Source organism: Callithrix jacchus, chromosome 20, assembly GCF_049354715.1.
Source record: "Callithrix jacchus isolate 240 chromosome 20, calJac240_pri, whole genome shotgun sequence".
NCBI lineage: Eukaryota > Metazoa > Chordata > Mammalia > Primates > Cebidae > Callithrix > Callithrix jacchus.
In genome coordinates, this window is record NC_133521.1 from 39,566,922 (window position 1) to 39,592,188 (window position 25,267).

The 25,267-nt window shown below is 41.6% G+C and overlaps 1 protein-coding gene and 1 long non-coding RNA gene across 2 annotated transcripts in view; one reads left to right on the forward strand and one right to left on the reverse strand.

Annotated features, from left to right (window-relative positions):
- Positions 1–4,163: 4,163 nt before the first annotated feature.
- On the reverse strand, positions 4,164–22,939 carry LOC103789529 (uncharacterized). The gene is made up of 3 exons (XR_615737.5): positions 22,889–22,939; positions 17,576–17,697; positions 4,164–4,388 (listed from the first exon to the last, which is right to left on the reverse strand). It is a non-coding gene; the product is annotated as an uncharacterized LOC103789529 (long non-coding RNA).
- Positions 22,083–25,267, forward strand: part of HSD17B2 (hydroxysteroid 17-beta dehydrogenase 2) — a 64,321-nt gene continuing 61,136 nt past the window's right edge. Inside the window, exon 1 of the mRNA XM_002761202.6 lies at positions 22,083–22,400. Coding sequence (XP_002761248.1) covers positions 22,136–22,400 — 265 coding nt within the window. The 5' untranslated portion in view covers positions 22,083–22,135. The remainder of the gene's footprint in view (positions 22,401–25,267) is intronic.

A 25,267-nucleotide genomic window follows, 5' to 3' on the forward strand; every position in this document is an offset into this window, starting at 1 on the left:
AGCTGGGACTACAGGTGTGCGCCACCACACCCGGCTAATTTTTTGCATTTTTAGTAGAGAAGGGGTTTCACCATGTTGGCCAGGCTGGTCTCAAACTCCTGACCTCAAGTGATCTGCCTGCCTTGGTCTCCCAAAGTGCTGGGATTCTTTCTCCTTCAACGGACATTCTCCTACTTACTCTCTGCCCGGCCCTCTCTTCCTCTTACTCCTACTTCATTCTCCTCTCTCCCTCCTTCTCTATTTTCTCTCTCTTTTTTTGACCCCATTGTATTTTCTTCCTAGCTACCAACTGGGTAAAACCAGCCTTTCTTTTGACATCTACATCATTTCCCTTCAATTCTCTTGGTTTCAACTCTGAATCTTGGGCTGATGATTCCCCAGTATATATGAATTTGACTCTGGAAAGTATTTAATGAGGATGACTCAGTTTATCTTGACCTAATGTCCAAAAGTGAATTCTTTATCTCTTGGAATACTTGTCACTGGCAGTACCATTTCAACACGCCTCTCTCTTTCCCTTCATTCTCGGGTGGGTTTAATTTCACTTTGCAGAATCTCCTGGACCCGCTCCCTCTTTTTGTTCCTTCTGCCCCTTCTGTTTTCCTCATGGCCTCCTAACTAGAGTGACACCCCAGAGGGTAAGCGTGTTAATATGGACAATCTACGAGGTTTGAGAATCTCTCAGGGAATCATCCAGAGGCCAGGTCTCAGTGGTGCCTTCTCACTCCCTCTATCCACTCCCAGGGTCCAGAGCCATCTCTTCCCTGCACCACTCTCCAAAGGCCTGTGGGATGAGATGATGCTAAGAGAAAGCCTGGGGTAAGAGAGCAGGACAAGAAATGGGGCAATGTAGGGGAGGGCATGGGACCAAGCACAGCACAGACCACAGGGCCTTGGGAATGTGGAAGGAGAGAGAGAGAAAAAATGCCAGCAGAAAGGTTTCCTGTCTATCAGTAGGGTGACACTGTGGAACAATTGATGACAATTGGGATGCCGTAGCCAGGGAGAGATGGGGGAGGAATGAGCTGAGGAGGGGAGGGAAGTTATTTCAGAATGGCCCCCGTGGATGCTAAGGCTTAGTACATGACACCCGACATAGACTCGTTACATATTCTTTCGATTCCATACAAATGTCGGTCAGTTTATTGTACAATTGGGATTATAGACTGTGCCTCCCCCTGCCAAAATAAAGTAAAAAAGGTTGCATTGCTCTTACTCCTTGGCTGAGGGAGTGGTCACATAAACTATGGCAGATAAGTGAAGTTTGTAGGCTGCAGCAGGCTGTTTAGGGCAAGAACTTTAAACCCTTTATGGCACACCAAGGACTCTGGACTCAAAGTGTGTGCCAACTAAAAAAAATTGCTGATGAAGTTAGATTTATTTATATGTTATATTATCAGAGATACATGAAACTTCTGATTAATATGAGAAAACCTAAGGAGCCTCACTGAATGGACCTAAAGATCAACCCCAACCAAGGAACGTTATGGCTTAGTGGACACGAGTTAATGCATGGCTCGATACACAAGATTGTGAAAATGGGAATATTGGCTAATTAATTAATTCACCTGTTCCTGCATTCAACAAGCATTTGTGGAGTGCCTTCTACATGCCAGGCAGTGTTCTAGGCACTATAGGCAGAGATGGTGGTGAATAAAACACTCTCTGCCTTCAAAAAGTTCAGAGGCTAGTGTGGCTCAGTCAAGTAAGTGAGCAATGGCATGACAACAGAATTTCTCAAGATATGTTAATCGTAACACTTGCAACAGATTACCTGGGGAGTGTCTTAAATGTGCAGCTTCCTGAGCTCCACTGCTCAAACACTGGAACAGACTTCCCTGCAGTGAGGCCAGGAATGAGCATTCCTAGCAGACACCCCAGGTGAGCTGCTTTCCCTGATATTTTTAGAGTTGCAGTCCCATAAGTTTAGTGTGCTGTGATGGAGAGAACCCAGGGGACTGTGGGACCTAAAATGTGACCCCTACTCCAACCTGGGAACTGTGGAAGGATCATAGAAGGCTTGCTTTTGGAAGTGGTACCTGAGTTGAATATTGGAGGACAAGGGGTAGTAGCAGAAGACAGGAAAGGTAGAGGGAGCCATGGGGCATGAAGCATGATGGGGCTGGTGTGTCAGAGACCCATGAATGTTTCTATGAAGTTGGGACACAGAGGAGTGTGACTTGGAGCAACAGAAGAGATGGGGCAGGTAAATAGGGACCTAATCATGTACGGTGAAAGAAATTGGGAGACCCCAGCTGACATGACCATTATCACAGTTAGTTGGTACATGGGGTAAGTCTGATGCTCCCTATGATCTCCTGGAAGAGACCTTGAATGCTGAGCCAGACCGTTTTTGGCCAGGATAACTCTAGCTGCTTACTTAGAAAAATATTGTGTTGAATTTTTCACTAACAAAGGGGATATCTTGTCATAAGGTATTTGAAATCAGAGGTCTTCAGACATTTTTGCTTATTACCTGTAAAGAAATTTTTTAAAAAAAATTATGCTCTTTCTGGCACATTTTAAAGCGGTTGTCTAAAATTTTTGTCTTATGTCTAAATGGCTATAAATAATGGATACTTAACATATACTATATTGACATTTTAAGATAAACTATGATATCTTTCTTTTAAATGTATCCAGAACAATAAAAATATCTGGGCAGTTCAATACTTTCAACATCTTACAACATTTTCAAAACACACAAACATGTCCTTTCGTTAGCAGCTGGAAATTTTACGTATTTTTTTCTTCTTGTATCTGCAGTTCTGTTTTACTTCCTTCAAAGAATTTTCTTCACTATAATATAGTTTATACTTGAAAGTTCCTTATTGATTTATCTTCCTATTTCTCTATAATGAATGTACATTAATATATGAGTATAAATATATTGAATAAATATATATGAAAATATATGAGGATAAAGGCTAAATGTATATATATATATATACACACACACACATACACTTTTACACATATAGTAACATAGTTACTATAGACTTCAGTATCAAATATCATCAGGATTGAGTTAACATTTTAATTATTAGCCATAGATAACAAATAAGATATTATTATAAAATTTGTTAATTTTTAAATATAAAAATAAAGTACAAATTCGGTGGGTGTGGCTTTTTCCAATTCTTTTCAGATATCTTAAGATGAATGCTACTTATTAATAGAAAAACAGGGAGAAATGCCAAATGTGGGTGAAGGGGAGAAGGAAAGCAAAGCACACTGCCATGTGTGTACCTATGCAACTGTCTTGCATGCTCTGCTCATGTACCCCAAAACCTAAAATCCAATAAAAAATTAAAAAAAAAATAGAAAAACAGGTTTCAGCATGAATTATATTGTCGTTTTAAAAAATTTTATAGATGTATCACTGAGAATTTTCATTCACAGAAGTGAGTGGATGGGGATGGAACCAGACTTGAATAGTAAGTTTACTCAATTAAAAAAATAATTGATCAACATATTTGTCAATATTAACATATTAAATAGGCTAAACCATATGATCATATCCACAGATGAAGAGTAAATAATTGACAGAATTCAACATCCTGTTATGACAAAATGCTCAGTGAGTTAAGAATAGATGGGACACTTTATTTTTAAACCTCCTTTTGAATTATATGCCCCAAATTAAATTTTGTGATTAACCGACAACCAGGTGAGGTTCTTCTTCAGTTTTGCTGAAAGCTGAGACTTGGAAACAAAATTACTTGCAAAATAATTTATAATTTAATCTTCAGTTTCTAGAAATTAGACCAAAGTGGGTTTAAACCTGTATCAAATGAATATTAATTATACTCGTTACTCTTTTTCTCTGAGGCATTGTGTTTATCTAAGTATACTCAGAATTGAGTAATCACAACAGTGCTAATGTTAATTTCAGTACAATGCAATATTTTTGACAAAATGCTTTTATCTTATATATCTTAAATGTATTTTAGAACAACTTTATAACTGAAGATCTAACTCATTTAACTTCTGGAAAATATTCATCCTATAATTGGCAAAGCCATTTCACATTGTCAAGTTGATCAGTCAAATCAAAGCATTTAAATTACTTTTGAGTTTTATGGTCCAAATGATATTTAATGATCAGCTGTTAGAAAAAATAATTGACTTCATATTTCAGTTCAAATAAACATGTTAACAGTATACTTATGACAACCATTTTATTTTTGATAGATAGATAGACAGTGTCTTAGTCAGTTTGGGCTCCTATTCCAAAGTACCAGAGACTGAGTGGCTTACCAACAACATACTTTTTTTTTTCACAGTTCTAGAGGCAGGAAGTCTGAGATCAGGGTGTCAGCATGATTGGGTTCTGGTGAGGTTGCAGAACTGCTGGTTCTGCGGGCTGCTGGCTTCCTTTATTCTCCCTGGCGAAAGAAGGCAAGAGAGCTCTCCAGGTTATAAGGGCACTAATCCCATTCATGAGGGCTCTACCGCCATAGCCTAATTACCTCCCCAAGGCTCTATCTCCAAATACCATCACATTGGGGGTTAGGGTTTCAACATAGGAATTTGGGAGTGGAGGTGACACAAACATCCGTCCATTGTCAGCAGAATATGAAGGTTGTTGTTGTTGCCATGCTTTTATTATTTAAGCCATTTCAGAGCATGTTGAGGGGGTCAATTGCCCTGACAGAAACATTTGAGAAAGGAATCACAGGAGTGGAGGGAATTAGGCAACTGGACGAGAACATTCCAGGCAGAGGAAACTGCTGGAGCAAGGAGGGTGTCCCATGTGTTTGATGAGCAGTATGTAGATCCTTGGGACTAGAATGGAGTGAATGAGGGACAGAAGTCAGACGTGGTCTAAGAAATATGGGGGCCATATTATCCTTGTAGCCATTTAAGGATTTTGGCTTTTACTCTAGGTGAGAAGGAAGCCTTTGCCAGGTTTTCAGTAGATGAGTGATAAGATTGGGCTAAAGTTATAAAAGGAATTATTTTCTTGTGCTGTGTTGAAAACGGACCTTTGGGAGACAAGGGTGGAAGCAGAGGTATCTACTGGAGGCTGTTGCAATGTTGGCAGGGGGTGATGATGGCTTCGACTAGGTTAGCCACAGTGGAGGGAGTCAGAAGTGCTCAAGTAGTGGATACATTCTGAAGGTAAAGCCAGCAAGATTTCTTGATGGATTGGATGTGGGTTGATCCCAAGAGCAGAGTCAAGGGCAGTCCAGCGCTTGCACGCTGTGCTGCCGAAAGAATGAAGTTGCCCTCACTGAGCCAGGAAAGGCTTCAAATAAAGTAAATTTGGCACATGTAATTTTGGGAGTAGGAGTTAGAGTGGGCTGTGAGATGACAAGTGAGATGACAGCCCTGTAGGATAGAGGGAGAAGTTGAGTCTGTGGAACAATATGGGTGGGAGGAAGGGGAGGAGGTCAGAGAAAGCGTGAGAGAATGAAGAGAAGCTCAAGAAAGTATCTAGAAGGTGAGTGAAGCTCCCTGGTGGTGGTGAAAGGAGACAGAGGATCCTTTAGTAAGTAGAGTTATCAACACTGTCGTATGTCCTTTGGTGATTGTGGTAGTTTCCTAGGGCTGCCATAACAGATGACCACAAACCCAGTGGCTTAAATAGCAGTCCACAACCTTTTGTGGTGCCAGTGACTGGTTTCATAGATGGCAATTTTTCCCCAGGTCTTTGTGGGGTTGTGGGGAGAGGGGATGGTTTGGGGATGATTCAAGTGTATGACATTTATTGTGCACTTTGTATTTCTATTATTATTACATTGTAATATATAATAAAATATTTACACAACTCCTCATAATGTAGAGTCAGTGGGAACCCTGAGCTTGTTTTCCTGCAATAAGACAGTCCCATCTGGGGGTGGAGACAGTGACACATCATCAGGTGTTAGATTCTGATAAGGAGCACACAACCTAGATCCCTCACATGTGCGGTTCACAGTAGGGTTTGTGCGCCTATGAGAATCTAACACCACCACTGATCTGACAGGAGGCAGAGCTCAGGAAGTAATGTGAGCATTGGGACGCAGCTGTAAATACAGATGAAGCTTCACTGGCTTGCTCACTGCTCACCTCCTGCTGTGTAGGCTGGTTCCTAACAGGCCACAGACTGCTACCAGTCTATGGCCCAGAGGATGGAATCCCTGGCTTAAATTAAAAAAAAAATCAAAATTTGTTTGCTTACAGTTCTGGAGGACAGGATTATAAAATCTACATGTTGGTAGAGCCATTGCCCCTCTAGAGGCTCTAAGGGAGGCTCCGTCCTGCCTCTTTCAGCTCCAGGCATCCCCTGGCTGTGGCGCTATAGCTGTAATCTCCACCCTGTCTTCACATGGCCTTTGTCCTGTGTCTGTCTCTGTCATCTTCTCTTCTTTCTCTTATAAAGATATGTGTCACTGGATTTAAAGCCTATGTGAATCCAAGATGATCTCATCTCCATGTCCTTAACTTGTTACATCTGCAAAGACCCTCTTTATCCAAGGATCATATTCACAGCTTCTTGGAGTTAGAATATGGACATATCTTTTGGGAGACCACTAGTCATGCCACCACAGGAATATGAATACTTCTTCTATCCCTTCCATCTTACCTATCCAAACATCAGTGCCATAAAAAACAGCTTTGCTGCTATAAATTTTGTTTCGCAAGTGGATAAGCAAGGTTGAGTTTCACATTGAAGTCAGAATGGCATAGTGAGACAGTGGCTGACAAGAGGCAGAAGGACCTGTGAGAAGGCAGGTCCCCAGCAAACTGAAGAAGTCTTGGCAAGGCTTCCCAAGACCATAGAACTGGGCATTTGAGCCAATCTTAACTGGATCCTAAAGTTTAGAAGCTATCAGCATATATCTGTGTTATAATGACATAAAATATGATCATACTATACATTCTACTTTGTAACCTGCTCTCCTTGCTTATAAAATACTGCAAACATTTTCTCAAGTCGTTAAATATTTTTCAACAACATGATTTTTAATGGCTGTATAGCAGTCCATCAAATGAAAGTGCTGTAATTTATATAACAAATCCTTGATGGTAAGCTGTTCAGGATGTTTCTACACTTTACATATGATAAATAACACTGAAATGAACAACCGTCTTTATAAATCATCGTGCACATCTTTGATTATTTTCAAATGAGCCCATTTTAAATAACCATGAACCATGAATTGCTATTTTGTGATGGCAATTTCTGCTCATTGTTTTCTTTATGACCCAAAACTTTTCCTTCAGGCAAAAAAAAAAAGAAAAGAAAAAAAGAAAAAAAAAGAGAAATGAAGTTCCTGGAACATCTGGCTTATGATGTAATTTACTTTTGCTATTCATCTGTACTCTCAAATATTGAAATGTCTTCTTTCTAATAGTCTCATCCTAGGTTTAATGTTCCTTCTGGAGGCACAGATATAAGTGTGTTTCCTTCTGTGAACGTTGGCCATGACTATTGGTGCCAAAGTTGCATATTCGTTGCCTTCAGCTTCTATATCTTGAATTGTAAGACCCAAGAAGAAAGGACAGAAACCAGAAAGAATTAGACTGCAGGAATTTTTGTTGGGACCAAAAAGTCTCTTGTGATAATGGCTGCCATGGAAAACTGTGACATGCCAGATCATTTATATAGACTGTCTCATAACCAATATAAGTTAGGTATTATTATCTACAGTATTGGTGAGCAGGTAGTGGCTTTGAGCAGAGAGCAGGTCTCACTGTCAATTAAGTGGCAGACTTGGAATTCCAACCCAGTTTGGTCTAACTTGAAGCCGACACGTTATACATTAGTGGGGCTTCCATATCTTTGAACTTTGAATGCTGGTTAAGATTTCTCACCAGAATTGTAGAAGTCATGTAGGCTTGCCAACTTTTAATTTTGCCAAGTAAGGGCATCAAACAACAACAACCACTAAGTGTGATCACCTACCACAGTGGCCTCATACACAAAAAGGTATTTTAATGCCTGAAAGAGGAGGAAGTCTATCAACTCCAAAGACAGGACCTTCAGTGAGGTGAATCAGATCTTTTTTTTTCTGTTTTTTTTTTTTTTTTTTTTGAGGCGGAGTTTTGCTCTTGTTATCCAGGCTGGAGTGCAATGGTGCGATCTCGGCTCACTGCAACCTCCGCCTCCTGGGTTCAGGCAATTCTCCTGCCTCAGCCTCCTGAGTAGCTGGGATTACAGGCACGCGCCACCATGCCCAGCTAAATTTTTTTTGTAATTTTTAGTAGAGATGGGGTTTCACCATGTTGACCAGGATGGTCTCAATCTCTTGACCTCGTGATCCACCCACCTCAGCCTCCCAAAGTGCTGGGATTTCAGGCTTGAGCCACTGCACCCAGCCCGGAGGTGAATCAGATCTTATGGACATTCAATATGTTATCCTTCCTCGTGAACATCCTCTCACTATGGACCAGGGCAAGTGGACACTCTCTCCAGATGCCTTCTAAGAATCACTTCCGGAGGTCATGCTATCATCACTACCCCAACAGATGGTTTCTCTGGGTTGAGAGTTTCACAGCAAGCACAGCTGAACCCAGGAAGGTCCAGATCTGTGGAGGAGGGGTGTCTGCCATTACCGAGGCACTCCACCACTAAGGAGGTAGTCTGCCATAGCTGAGGCAGCCTGCCATTGTTGAGGCAACCTGCCACTACAGAGAGAGTCCACCATTACAGAGGTGGGCCACCATTGCCAAGGCAGTTTTAACCATACCCATATAAACAGAACTGCAGGGAAGTTCACATGGCAGCTGGGCAGAGCCCACAGCAGCTCAGCAAAGCCTCTGCAGGCAGACAGTGACTAGGCTGCCTCCTCGCTGGGCAGGGCAGCCCTGTAAAAAGGATGCAGCACAATGGATACTCATAAATAAAGCCCTAACTCCCCAGGACAGAGGACTGGGGGGAAAAAAGGGGGGTTATGAGTTCTGCTGCAGCAGACTTAAATGTACCTGCCCAGCAGCTCTAAATGAACAATGGAGCTCACAGCTCAGCACCTGAGCTCCTATAAAGGATAGACCTCAAGCAGCTCCCTGACCCCCATATATCCAAAGAGTAACCTCATAAATGAGAGCTCAGACTGACATTTGGTGGGTATCCTTCTGGGACAAAGATAGCATAAGAAGAAACTGGCAGCAACCCTTACTGTTCTGCAGCTGCTGCAGGTGATCCCCAGGCAAGCAGGGCCTGGAGTGGACCTCAGCAGTCCTACAGCAGAGGGGCCAGATTGTTAGAAGAAAAACTAAGAAACAGAAAGAAATAACTTCATCATCAACAAACTGGACATCCGCTGAGAGACCCAATCTGAAAGTCAACAACTACAAAGATGACAGGTGGGTAAATCCACAAAGATGGGAAAAAACCAGCGCAAAAAGGATGAAAACACCTGAAACCAGAATGCCTCACCTCCTACAAGGGATCTCAACTCCTCACCAGCAAGGGAACAAGGCTGGATGGAGAATGAGTGTGATGAATTGACAGAATTAGGCTTCTGAAGGTGGGTAATAAGAAATTTCTGTGAGCTAAAGGAACATGTTCTAAGCCAATGCAAAGAAACTAAGAACTTTGAAAAAAAGATTTGACGAAATGCTAACGAGAATAGACACCTTAGGAATATAAGTGAATTGATAGAGCTGAAAAACACAACATGAGAATTTTGTGAAGCACACACAAGTTTCAAGAGCTGAATTGACCAAGCAGAAGAAAGGATATCAGATGTCAAAGATCAACTCAATGAAATAAAACGAGAAGGCAAGATGAGAGGAAAAAGGGTAAAAAGGAATGAACAAAGTCTTCAAGAAATATGGGACTATGTGAAAAGACCTAACCTACGTTTGATAGGAGTATCTGAATGTGATGGAGAGAATGAATCCAAGCTGGAAAACACTCTTCAGGATATTATCCAGGAAAACTTCCCCAACCTAGCAAGGCAGGCCAATATCCAACGCCAGGAAATACGAAGAACACGACAAAGATATTCCTCAAGAAGAGCAACCCCAAGGCACATAATTGTCAGATTCACCACGGTTGAAGTGAAGGAAAAATGCTAAGGGCAGCTAGAGAGAGAGAAAGGTTAGGTTAACCACAAAGGGAAGCCCAGCAGACTCACAGCAGATCTCTCAGCAGAAACCCTACAAGCCAGAAGAGTGTGGGGGCCAATATTCAACATCCTTAAAGAAAAGAACTTTCAACCCAGAATTTCATATCTAGCCAAACTAAGCTTCATAAGTGAAGAAAAACAAAATCCTTTACAAACGAGCAAGTACTCAGAGATTTTGTCACCACCAGGCCTGCTTTACAAGAGCTCCTGAATGAAGCACTAAACATAGAAAGGAACAACCAGTACCAGCCACTCCAAAAACATACTAAATGGTAAAGAACATCAACACAAGTAAGAATCTGCATCAACTAATGGGAAAACAGCCAGCTAGCATCAAAATGGCAGGATCAAATTCACACATAACAATATTAGCCCTAAATGTAAATGGGCTACATGCCCCAATCAAAAGACACAGACTGGCAAATTGGATAAAAAGCCAAAACCCATCGGTGTGCTGTGTCCAGGAAACCCATATCACATGCAAGGATACACAAAGTCTCAAAATAAAGGGATGGAGGAAGATTTACCAAGCAAAGAGAGAGAGAGAGAGAGAGAGAGAGAGAGAGAGAGAGAGAGAGAGAGAGAGAGAGGGAGAAAAGCAGGAGTTGCAATTCTCAGCTCAGATAAAATAGACTTTAAAGCAACAAACATCAAAAGAGACAAAGAAGGACATTACATAATGGTAAAAGGATCAATGCAACAAGAAGAGCTAATGATTCCAAATACATATGGACCCAATACAGGAGCACCCAGATACATAAAGCAAGTTCTTAATGACTTACAAAGAGACTTAGACTCTCACACAATAATAGTGGGAGACTTTAACACCCCATTGTCCATATTAGATCAACAAGACAGAAAATTAACAAGGATATCCAGGACTTGAACTCAGACTTGGAACAAGCAAACCTAACGGACATTTACAGAACTCTCCACCCCAAATCCAGAGAATATACATTCTTCTCAGCACCACATCACCCCTACTCTAAAATTGACCACATAATTGGAAGTAAATCACTCCTCAGCAAATGCAAAAGAATGAAAATCACAACAAACCATCTCTCAGACCACAGTGCAATCAAGTTAGAATTCAGAATTGAGAAACTAACTCAGAACCTCACAGTTTCATGGTAACTGAACGACTGGTTCTTGAATGTTGACTGGATAAACAATGAAATGAAGGCTGAAATAAAGATGTTCTTCGAAACCAATGAGAACAAAGACACAATGTCCCAGAATCTCTGGGACACATTTAAAGCAGTGTCTAGAGAAAAATATATAGCAATAAATGCCCACATGAGAAGCATGGAAAGATCTAAAATTGACACCCTATCATCAAAATTGAAAGAGCTAGTGGAGCAAGACCAAAAAAACCCAAAAGCTAGCAGAAGACAAGAAATAATTAAGATCAGAGAAGAAATAAAGGAGATAGAGACACAAAAAACCCTTCAAAAAATCAATAAATCCAAGAGCTGGTTTTTCAAAAAGATCAACAAAATAGACAGACCACTACCCAGATTAATAAAAAAGAAAAGAGAGAATAATCAAATACATGCAATAAAAAATGATAAAGGGGATATCGGTACAGATTCTACAGAAATACAAACCATCATCAGAGATTATTACAAACAACTCTATGCACATTAACTAGTAAACCTGGAAGAAATGGATAAATTCCTGGACACTTGCATCCTCCCAAGCCTAAACCAGGAAGACGCTGAAACCCTGAATAGACCAATAACAATGTCTGAAGTTGAGGCAGCAATTAAGAGCTTACCAACCAAAAAAAGCCCAGGTCCAGATGGGTTCACAGCCAAATTCTACCAGACACACAAAAAGGAACTGTTACCATTCCTTCTGAAACTATTCCAAATAATCCAAAAAGAGGGAATCCTTCCCAAATCATTTCATGAGACCAACATCATCCTGATACCAAAACCTGGCAGAGACTCAGCAAGAAAAGAAAACTTCAGGCCAATATCCATGATGAACATAGATGCAAAAATCTTCAATAAAATACTGGCAAACCAATTGCAACAGCACATCAAAAAGCTTATCCACCATGATCAAGTAGGCTTTATCCCGGGATGCAAGGCTGGTTCAACATACACGTCTATAAATGTAATTCACCACATAAACAGAACCAAAGGCAAAAACCACATAATAATCTCAATTGATGCAGAGAAGGCTTTTGACAAAATTCAACAGCCTTTATGCTAAAAACCCTCAATAAATTAGATATTGATGGAATGTATCTCAAAATAATAAAAGCTATTTATGACAAACCAACAGCCAATATCATACTGAACTGGCAAAAACTGGAAGCATTCCCTTTGAAATCTGGCACTAGACAAGGATGCCCTCTCTCACCACTCCTATTCAATATAGTATTGGAATTTCTAGCCAGAGCAATCAGGAAAGAAAAAGAAATAAAGGGTATTCAAATAGGAAAGGAGGAAGTCAAATTGTCTCTATTTGCAGATGACATGATTGTATATCTAGAAGACCCCTTCGTCTCAGCCCAAAATCTCCTGAAACTGATAAGCAACTTCAGCTAAGTGTCAGGATACAAAATCAGTGTGCAAAAATCACAAGCATTCCTATACACCAATAACAGACTTAAAGAGAGCCACATCAAGAACGAACTGTCATTCACAGTTGCTACAAAGAGAATAAAATACCTGGGAATACAATAACAAAGTATGTAAAGGACCTCTTCAAGGAGAACTACAAACCACTGCTCAACAAATTAAGAGAGGATAGAAACAGATGGAGAAACATTCGATGTTCATGGTTAGGAAGAATCAATATCGTGAAAATAGCCATACTACCCAAAGTAATTTACAGATTCAATGCAATCCCCTTCAAGCTATCAATGACCTTCTTCACAGAACTTGAAAAAACCACCTTAAACTTCATATGGAACCAAAAGAGAGCCCACATAGCCAAGTCAATTCTAAGAAGAAGAAGAAAAAAAAGCGGGAGGCATAACACTACCAGACTTCAAACTATATTACAAGGCTACGGTAATCAAAACAGCATGGTACTGGTACCAAAACAGAGATATAGACCAATGGAACAGAACGGAGGCTTCAGAGGCAACACCACACATCTACAATCTTTGACAAACCTGACAAAAACAAGCAATGGGGAAAGGAGTCCCTGTTTAATAAATGGTGTTGGGAAAACTGGCTAGCCACGTGCAGAAAGCAGGAACTGGACCCCTTCCTGACACGTTTCACTAAAATTAACTCCCAATGGATTAAAGACTTAAACATAAGACTTAACATCATAAAAACCCTAGAAGAAAACCTAGGAAAACCATTCAGGACATAGGCATAGGCAAGGACTTCATGACCAAAACACCAAAAGCATTGGCAACAAAAGCCAAAATAGACAAATGGGACCTAATCAAACTCTACAGCTTCTGCACAGCAAAAGAAGCAGTCATTAGAGTGAATTGACAACCAACAGAATGGGAAAAAATTTTGCAATCTACCCATCTGAAAAAGGACTGATATTCAAAATCTACAAAGAACTAAAACAGATTTACAAGAAAAAAACAAGTTCATTCAAAAGTGGGCAAAGGACATGAACAGACACTTTACAAAAGAAGACATACATGAGGCCAACAAACATATTAAAAAATGCTCATCATCACTGGTCATTAGAGAGATGCAAATCAAAACCACATTGAGATACCATCTCATGCCAGTTAGAATGACGATCATTAAAAAATCTGGAGACAACAGATGCTGGAGAGGATGTGGAGAAATAGAAACACTTTTACACTGTTGGTGGGAGTGTAAATTAGTTCAACCATTGTGGAAGACAGTGTGGCGATTCTTCAAGGACCTAGAAATAGACATTCCATTTGATCCAGCAATCCCATTACTGGGTATATATCCAAAGGAATATAAATCATTCTACTATAAGGACACATGCACATGACTGTTCATTGCAGCACTGTTTACAATAGCAAAGACCTGGAACCAACTCAAATGCCCATTGATGATAGACTGGACAGGGAAAATGTGGCATGTATACACCATGGAATACTATGCAGCCATCAAAAACAATGAGTTTGTGTCCTTTGTAGGGACATGGATGAACCTGGATACCATAATTCTCAGCAAACTGACACAAGAACAGAAAATCAAACACCACATGTTCTCACTCATAGGTGGGTGTTGAACAATGAGAACACATGGACACAGGGAGGGGAGCATCACACACCGGGGTCTGTCGGGGGAAATAGTGGAGGGACAGCGGCGGGTGGGGAGATGGGGAGAGATAGCATGGGGAGAAATGCCAGATGTAGGTGATGGGGAGGAAGGCAGCACATCACACTGCCATGTGTGTACCTATGCAACAATCTTGCATGTTCTTCACATGTACCCCACAACCTAAAATGCAATTAAAAAAAGAGAAACAGGAGAGAGGGGAGGGGAGAGAGAGGGGGGAAGAGAGAGAGAGAGAGAGAGAGAGAGAGAGAGAGAGAGAAATACTGGGACACATGGGCAGACATATTTTTATACATGTTGATCTCTTAATGTATTTAGGAGAAATAAAGCTGTGTAGATGGAGAAACATTGTCAATATCCAAGTGAATAAATTGAAATAGAGCTCGGGGATCTTTCAATCTGTTTTTTACTAACAGAATTCACTGATTCACTGTGTATGAAATGCAAGGACAGTGCATGCAGGTGCGTGCCTTACTCCTCACGCATGTGTAAGCCTCAAGGGCAAAGAGGGGTCTGTATCTCTATCTATTGGCCCAGAATAAACTTTTCGTAAATAACTGATGAATCAGGGAGTGGACTAAAAGCCAACCACCAGAAAAATCTGTTACTGTTTAATTTCAGTAGATTGTCTCACCCTACCCTCATTGCTTCATTCTTGGATCTACAATCAAAAGTTGCAGATAAAGGCAAAGTTGGCTTCAGAGTGATCTCCACAAATAGAAAGGTCATAGGAAGAGTAAAGAATGTGCAAGTCAGGATAATTTCTGATACATTGGTCTGGAGGAGGTTCCTGAAGTCAAGTGTTACTGAATGAGAACTCTGGACCAGACACTGTACTTAACATTTGACCAGTGTGTATCTCACATGACCTTCCTAAGTACACAACGAGGGAGAAACTATTAATATTATTCCCAGTTTACAGACTGCAAAGCCCAAAGATATGCTTAGCAACTGGGATTGAGAGCCGTAAAGGAGCAAGGAGGGAACCCACATCCACCTTCAACAGCCTTCCTCAGGTCCAGCAGCTGGGAGCAGGCCTACTTGTTGGAAGTGGACTGACTGGTTTACTCACTGGCAGTGCATGTGTGTGCAGAGACACATGCAAACACATACACACGTGCACACACACATCCCTACACAAAGTTACAGAGAGATACACATACACATCTACATATATACACATGCACATACACACATATACTTACACAGACACAGAGATACATGTATACATCTACATATACACACACAAATACATACCTACATACAGATACAGAGAGACACACATAGACATCTATGTATATACACACATGCACATATACACATATACCTGCACACAGATACAGAGATGTGCCCATCTATATATATACACATATGCACACATACACCTACACACAGAGATGTACACATCCATATATATATATATATACATATGTGCACATACACACATATACCTACACAAAGATACAGAGATGTACACATCTATATATATATACACACATGTACATACACACATATACCTACCCACAGATACAGAGATGTACCCATGCACACACACACATATATACACATGCAAACACATACATATACCTACACACAGATACAGAGATGTACACATCTATCTATATATACACATGCACACACACGTATACCGACACACAGATATAGAGATGTACACATCTATCTATATCTGTATACACATGCGCACACACATATACCTACACATGCATACAGAAAGACACATGTACACATCTACGTGCATATATACATACACACATATAGCTACACACAGAGATATACACATCTACATGTATACACTCATACACAGACATACATATACTGACACAGTTACAGAGACAGACATATCTACATATACATACACACATGCACATAATACACATATATTCACCCCACGACACACATGAATATACAGATATACCTGTGCACATGCACATCCACACACCTATGCATGCATGCACATATACAACACCCTTACACATATCTACACATGCATGTGCACACACTCAAACGTGTACCCACATATGAATGGAGACACCCCCACACGCTCTCCACATGCTCCCCATACCCCACACATACACCTAGTGATACACACCTCTACACATGTTCACACAAACATACATGTACACATGTAAACACACACCAACATACCCACATGTCTATGCATACATACACACACAAACACTCCCTCCCCCCACAGACATATACAGGTACACCTACACAATATACACCTGTACACATGTACACACATACAGGTATATACACATATACACGCCCCAAGACAGACAGACACACACACACACCCCACTCTCCAAAAGCCCTGGTTACATACCAAATTAAAATGTAAATTACCATCTGATCTCATAGTGAGGCATTTGTCACAATGAATGAACCAACACTGATAAACTCTTATTATCAAAAGTCTATACTGTATTCAGATTTCCTTGGTTTTTACCTGATGTCCCTTTTCTGTCCCAGGTTCCCACATTACATGTAGTCGTCATGTCTCCTTGGGCTCTTTTTGGCTGTGCCTATTTCTCAGAATTTCCTTGTTTTTTGATGACCTTGACCCAATACTTGTTGGGTATTTTGCAGAATGTTCTGCGATGATAAAGGTGCCATTTTTAACCTTTTGCCATTGCTGACCTTCGCTACCTGGCTGAGGTAGTGCTACTCAGGTTTGTCCTTGGTAAAGGTGATTTGTTTCCCTGTTTTCATACTGCGCTCTGGAAGAAAGTTACCATGTGTAGCTCAAACTGAATTGAGAGTTACACTCCAAGTCCTTGAGGCAAAAACTATTTATGTCAATTACTTAGAATCCTTCAGCATGTGAGATCTGTCTCTTCTCATCCACCGAGCTGATCATGTATTTATATCACTATGGATGAATGAATATTTACTTATATTTTGGATAATTTCTCCACATGTGTACTATATTTTACTATAAAAAGTTAAAGTGACACAGAAACCATAAAAACTAGAATTTTAGTTGATAACAAACACCGTGGCCATCAATAATAGGTTGATTTTGTTAAAAAAGCAAATAAGTCTTGGGTCACAGAAGCAAAAACATAGCTTCAAGGCTAGGAGAGGTGATAATCTTATTCCATTCTATGTTCTTTGCACTGTACTGAAAATATTGTGCCCAGTTCCAGGCCTATCGTTCAGGGGAGATGTTAAATAATTGAAAGCCATTCTAAGAAGCAGCTGAAGATCCTGGAAACACTATACCTAAAAAAAGGAGGTCTGACTTACTTGGAATTTATGATAATTGAGGAGTTTAGACATCTTGACCACATACTATTTCAAAAACAGAAAAAAGACATGGTACAGCCCCGACTTCTGGTCATCTTCTCTTGGTCTCTCCATCCTGCCCACTGTATGAAATAGACAAATATATAACACGTGATATTTGCACAGTCACAAACACTTAAAACGTTAGTTATCACCCTGATGCTCAAAAAGCAAAAAAAAAAAAAAAAGACAAACAAAAAAACTCACGTCACCAACAAGGTCTCTGTGATTTCCCTGAGATGATCTGTTACGGCTTGTACCACCTTGTCTATATCCTGAACTTTGTGTCACTATGACATCAACACACAGTCATTCTCTGCTTGGCAAATCATGCCATCATTATGTAACCCTCACCATAGCAAAATGTTCTTCAGTTATTGTAGCAGTGTGATTTTAAAAACGTTTGAGCTCTGAAATATCTTTCAAATATCTGAAAGAAATAGAACAAGACGTTCTCTGACTCCACGTGGAGAGGGAAGACAAATGTCAAGATGAATCTTGCCTAGAGGAGAATGTTCTAATATCCCGAGCAACTTCGAATGGGAAAACCAGCCTTCAGAGGCAGTGAGGTGCCTCAGAGATGCTCTGGCAATAGACAAGATGACCACATGGTGGGGATGTTACAGAGACAATCCCCATTTTAGATGGGAAGTTCCTTCTTCAACTTCTAAACTCAAGATCCACGGATTCTAAGAAAGTGTACATTGGAGGGTTCTCGGCATTTTTTTTTCTTGGCCCAGGTTGGGCAATCCTTTCTTTTGGGTAAGATGTTTTGTTTTCAGAAGGCAATTTCAAAAAGGCCCCTCTGGTGGTAGTAGGAAATGGCACAATGACCCATTGGCATCATTAGCAAGAATGAGTTGGTCCAACAGCTCCTATTCCCTGGAAGGCTGAGAGCCAACTTGCCATAAATGGGACACTAGTCAAGCCATGATGGCCTCGAGAATAGCTTCAGGACAAAATGGCAAGGACAAATAAGGAGAATGATTTAGCTCAGTAGGATGGAGAACATCATCATTCAATTGTAGCTCTCACATGGACTGACCCTGAGGTTAGGATGAGGACATTCAGGGCTCAGAAAGGATTGGGCTCGTTCTCACCTGGAGAGTCTAGCATTCCATAGGTTCCCCTACTGGTAAATAGCCTTCCTTTCTACCACCTTGCACCCCCACTTGTCCCTGCTCCTGCAGCAGGCATCCTGGAAGCACTGGGTCCTCAACTCTGCAAGGCCAGGTCTATAGTATTCACTGCTGAATCCCTCCACAGCCGGCGCAGAACTAGCCACCTAGAAGGCTCTAAATACAGATGTGTTCCTTCCTATCTTCATCCCACAAATAGTAATTATGTACATGTGATGTGTCAGGCACTGGACTGGGCATTTGGTGAACAGTAAAGGAAAAACAATAAACAGATAAGGTTCCTGCCCTCAAGAAGTTTGTGGTCTAGTAGGGGAGATGGAAAATATTCTTAAAATGAGCAAAGGAAATATATAATTGTGGATTGAGCTAAGTGCAATAAAGGGAATGAATAAGGTGGGCTGATAGAAGATATTCAGGTGAGTGACAGGAGGTGATGTTTAGGCAGGTATCTGAAGGATGACAAGGGAAACAGCTGTGTGCTGAACCCAAAGAAGAAATAAATGAGTGAGGAGGTGACTGGCCAGAATTTCTCTCTCTGCCCAGAGGAAAAAGGCTAAGAAGCAGTGGGTACTCCCAACAATGACAAAGGTGCCTACCATCTAGGCATGCCTGTCAGTGCCAGGGACAATGCAAGAATGATGCCATTCACTTTTCGAAACAGCCCTTGGAAGAAGGATTCCTCCTACCCCCATTTCACAGGGAAGGAAACTGAGGCTTAGGAAGGACAGGTAACTTGCCCCATGCCTCACAGCTAAGCCAGGATTTGAACTCAAGTTAAAAGGCTGTGACACTTGAAAGCTCATGTTCTTAATGCTGTTCAGCACCTTCACTATCAGGTCTCTGGGAGCATCCTTCTTAGGACTTCTGTGTGGCCTGAGGGTGGCTTTGGCTCACAAATTCTTAAGCAAAAGAATCTGTGCGCTGGAGGATTCTCAGCATTTTTTGGGAGGGGGTCAGATTGGGCAATCCTTCCTTTTGGGTAGGATGTTTTGTTTTCAGAAGACAATTTCAAAATGGTCCCTCTGCTGGTAGTAGGAAATAGCACAGTGGGAGCCCCAGGACAGAGCAAGTCTGACAAGTCACAGGGGCTCCTCCTGGAGAAAAGTCACCTCCTTTCAGGTGGGCATGCACTTGGTAGGAAACCTGCACAGGTGTTTGGTCCAGCCCAGATGTGGGAGCCATTGACAAAATACCAAGACTCTCAGCAAAGAGTCACAAATAGTCCTGCCTTCCCACCTGGAAGTTATTTTTGGACCAGAACTAACAGCCAGGATGCTCCGGGCTGGTGAGGCCACAAGGATTGTGAGGCTCTCCGTGGCTCAGATGGCAGACCCCAGAAAGGAATGGGGTCTGTGGAGGCAGGGGAGAGTTCAGGGCTAGCCAAAGACAATTCCAGATCCCCACCCCTAAGCTTCCCGGCCAGGAGCTGGTAACATCTCACTGACTCAAATGTCCATGTGCCTGGGAGGGCGGACAAGAGTTGCCATCACTCCATGTAGACCCTCATAACTGCCGTGTTCTCCAGCCCCACAATACCACAGCACAGTAATGGTTCCCGACATTGCTTCCCACCCCTTCTCCCTTGGGTCTTGAGTGGGCTCTCAGCCCAAGTGGGCTCTGCCTCACCTCCCTTTACAGGGGATATGCTGCTGGGTTCATTCCTTCCCAAGACGTGCCTCCCCAACATCATCCACAAAAGGCATTATCTCTCTGCCTCTTCCTGCCCCTCGTTTAACTCCAGCAAATGTTTTGGGACAAGTCTTTATTCCAATAGACACTTTGTTTTATGAGACTTCCTCTTATTCTTCATTCTCCCCCTGTTTAAAAAAAGCATGAATCACTAGCATTTATGAGGTTCCTTCTACTGTTCCAGGCAGGATATGATATTATTTTATAGGTGAAGGGATGAAAGTCTAGGGAGGTGAAGTGACCCGCCCAAGACTACTTAATTATTAAGTGGTGGAGCTAAGATTAGATTTGAATACAGGGAAACTGACCTCAAATAGAGAATGTTTCTCTCCAGCTTTGTCAACACCCAGCCTTTATCAGAACCCTGCCTCCCTCCAGGTGGGTGCGTGGCCCACGTGGGACACACCTTGAGCCCATGTGCAGTGGCTCCCTTGGGCTCAGCACTGGTCGGTGGTGCTGCAGCTGCAGAGTGCTGGCTTTTAAGCCACTTGTGAGTAAGGGACTTATTTTTTCCCAGCCTCAGTTTTTCTCTCTGTAAACTGACCATAATAATAATACCCGCCTCAAAGGGTTTTATAAGGTTGAAATGGGGTGAATGTAGGAAACAGCTAGCACATAACGTACTGATTTTTTTTTAATTCTTTGCCTAAAGCAGGCAGTGGAATAGAGTGCTTAAGAGCATAAAGCTCTGAGATCAGGCTATAGGACTCCACTGCTGTGTGATCTTCACTAAGTCTCTTATCCTCTCTATGCCCTGGTTTGCTCGCCCGTACAATTACTATAATACTAGAACCAACTTTATAAGGATATTATATTCAAGGAGAATGAGGCGAGCCCCAGTGAATGGAGGCTGGCATAGAATACGCTTGCAATAAAGAGAACGAACAAATGAGCAGCTACACACAGCCTCTGCCACAAACAAGCACCAATAGGTATTAGCCGCTATTAGTTAATTGTCATTATTATCTCTCCCTGGCAGCTTCCCTTTCTGGCCAGACCAAAGCACTTTCCTCTGCCAAGGAATATCTTCCTCTACTTCCATGTTCCCTCTCCATCCAGCCCTTCAGCCTGCCTCACTTGGGATTTGTAGGAGTCCTGAAGCCATGGACCAGATCAGAGATGCCTTCTCTTCCAGAATCTATCTTCCAAACTTCATGGATTGCCTGGATTTACACACACACACACACACACGCACACATGCACACACACACACTCACTCCTGAGTCAGAAAAAGAACTCAACACCCAGACACACTGCAGTCTCTTGAAAAAGACAGTATTTTCCTGTCAGCTAGAGGATTTTCCTGTTGTTCTCCGTGCAGTTTGAATTCTGTCAATTATTATCCAATTAGTCATCTCTCCAAAGGTGGACTGTCATTAAAAAACAAATAGAAGGTGTGTGTTTGTGGGTGAGTATGTGCACGTGTTGTGTGTGCAGGGGTGGGGAGGGGGGAGAGCGGTCAAATAGGAAGTGCCTTGGTATTTATGTTGAAGTGCACACTGCTTTAAATTGCCCACTGGGAATATGTGCCTGTATGATTATGCTTAATCTATGCTCAGTCAAAAGGGGCTGGGGCTGCTTTCTCCCCTCCCTTCTTGCCTCTCTGTTCATATAACTCAGGCTGCCTCCAGCCAGCCTTTGCCCACTAGACTCACTGGTCCTGAACACTTGAAGGTGCAGCAAGTCGCTGAGAATGAGCACTTTCTTCTCGGAGACAGCATGGATCTGCCTGGCTATCCCCATGGTACTGTGTGGGACAGTTCTTTGCAAATACAAGAAGAGCCCGAGGCCGGTGCCGAGCTGGATGGTCTGCCTGGCAGGCCTCTGTGCAGTCTGCCTGCTCGTCCTGTCCCCTTGGTGGGGCTTGATCCTCTTCTCTCTGTCATGTTTCCTCATGTATACTTACTTATCTGGCCAAGAGTTGTTACCTGTGGATCAAAAGGCAGTCCTGGTGACAGGTAAGCAGACCGCGGCGCTGCAGTTTTCACTGACAGCAGAATCTGAAACTTGCTTTGCCTGAGCCGGACTTGGTCAAATCAGGCTTAAAAATAAAATACTTGGCATGGAGTAAATGAAAACCCTTGCCCAAGTGCTTTTCATGACATTGTTTTGGTTCCGTTTTTTTCCAGGAGGTGCATTTGAAAGGGCTGGTCGTGGGAGGGAAGGAGAGGATGAAGTGCACCCAGGCAATGATTTTTGTTAATTTCCCAGGAATAAATATTAAATTTTTGTTAATAGGCAAAATGGCAATATTTCATGTGTTCTGTTGTACCCAGGAATGTCCCACAGATTTTTTTTTTGTTAGGCTTAAATGGAGTTTTGTTCTGAGATCAATGTTTGGCCAGGTTCTCCACCTGGATTCTTCTTCCCTAGGTATGCAAGGAAGTGTACAAGCCAGGTTCTCCTGGTCCCCGGCTCTTTTGAAATATTGAAGGGATTCACTTACCTGAGCTGGAGACTTTGCAGTTTGCTTGGCTGCTGTCAAGAACCTTGTGTCCTGTCTGAACCGTTCCTTTTTAAGTCATTAGACCTCTAATGTTTCTTAATTGGACCAAGCTGGCAGTGTGTCCAACATTCAGTTGCCTGTTAGCTTAGCTGCCAGTTTTTCTGTGTGTGTGTGTGTGTGTGTGTGTGTGTGTGTATTTCCCCACTGCAAGTGTGAGGCCAAATGAAATTCCTTTGAGTTGTAAAACTGGTTTGTTGGGTTATGGAGTTTAAGCTTGGTTGGGCTCTAATTAGGATTACCCAGAGTTATCCTAACCCAGAAAGCCCTGCCAAATTAAAAAAAAAATCGGCTGTGGAATTATCTGTGGGAGATCATCAGCCCTCTGCCTATGATCCTCAGGGTGAAGGCAAGAATGGGATGTGGTTGTAAGAAAATCAGGAGTTTTGACAGTTTACAGAGAAACAGAATATGTTTTGGGTTAAAGTAAAATGCTTTCTTGAAACAAAATGCAAGTTGGTGCTCGTTGAGTTTGAAGTGCCACAGAAGATGAGCTTCTTGAAATTAATTTTTGAAAGTTTAAAGGGAGAAAATTCAATCAATGGAATGTTTATCTGCAAGCATGTCTGGTGTCACCTGAATGATGTTTCTGGGAGTCTGGCTGGGTTTTCCACTTTGTTTGCTAGAACTCTCAAATGGCTTTTTGGCTTGGTAAAAATTGTAAGACAGTCTCAATTGTCTTGTTCTGTGTCCTGTTCTGTTATGAAATCTTAGGATGAACTCAGGCAAACCACAGGATAACTGAGAAAATGGGAATCCCGTCTTGCTTGTTTTTCTTGTCAACATTCCTTATCCTCTGTGTTTCAAGGTACAGGCATAAATTAATGCTCACAAAATATGCACCCAACTCAGTGAGCCCACATCAGCCATTGAAAGGTGCCCTACTTAGTGTCGAGTGAGGATGACTGAATCAATTAGGCAACTCAAGCTCGAGGGCTAATCCCTACATGAAATGCTTAGTAATTAACAAAGCTTAGAATTAAAATGAGCGCTACATATATTTAAGGATGACTGAAATGTCACTTTCACATTCTGTCTCATTTTCAAGTTCCGCATCATTTTTATGAGGGATGCTATGGGCTCATAGCAGTCTAGAGAAAATTTCAAGACCTTTGTATGAAATCGAGAAATTTAAAATGAATTCATTTTGTTAGACCAGAACTGGTGAAAGAATGAGAAACCATGCTGAGTTTGGAATACCTTTGTTTCATGTTGGCTTATGATAACACAGATTAGTATATATTTTGATGGGGCAGGACCGGAGTAAAAGGTGGCAGTGTATATCAAAAGCTATAAACATTATTCCTTCATCTGATAATTCAAGTCTTGGAAATTTCTTTTAAAGGTATGATCTGACATAGAAGCAAAAACAAAATGGCACGTTCAACGCAATCTTATTACTTAATAAGATTAATATTAAACATCCAGAGCAGCCCATAGGGTGATAATATATGGTACATCCTCTGGGTATAACAATGGGCAACCATTAAAAATGACAGCCACAAGAACTGTGTTACATGGAAACCGCTTGGGCCAAAGGCAAACACACGGGAAACCCCAGGGTGGAAGCAGGACGGCAGCCACATCAAATGCATGGATCCCTGGGCTGCGTGGAAAGCTGGGATAACAGCTGGAAGAAAACAGCTGGTATATGGTTGGATTAGTGTACCGGAAATAGTTTCTAAATGAAAGGAAATCGTTTATAAAGGAAATAGTTGGTAAATGGTTGGATTAGAGTATTTGGGTGCTTTTTTCTCCCCTGGATTTCAAATTTCTCTAGTGTCATTACATTACTCATATAACAAAAATACTTAAAAGAGAACATTCAATAACTAAAGTTCCTTTTAGTTTACATTTAATTATGGACCCAGGCGAGAGGCAATTACAAAGACAAGTTCAAAAATAACCTTTTTCTCTCCCCTTTGAGCCCTTTATTTTATTTTGCTAAAATATTCAAAGGTGTTTTGCCTCAGCGACGATATAATTACAGTAAGAAAAAGCAAGCAAGCATAGAGTGTTTGAATACATATTTGTCTTCAAGATGCCTGAAGTCAGAATGGCCATTCGAATTTTTTAAATGTACGTGTGATGCATTTTATTTTATTTGATTTTTTGAGATGGAGTCCCTCTCTGCTGCCCAGGCTGGAGTGCAGTGGCATGATCTCAGCTCACTGCAACCTCCACCTCCCGGGTTCAAGTGATTCTCCTGGCTCAGCCTCCCAAGTACCTGGGATTACAGACACACAGCACCACACCCAGCTAATTTTTGTATTTTTAGTAGAGACGGGGTTGTGTCATGCATTTTAAATGTGTAACTGTAAA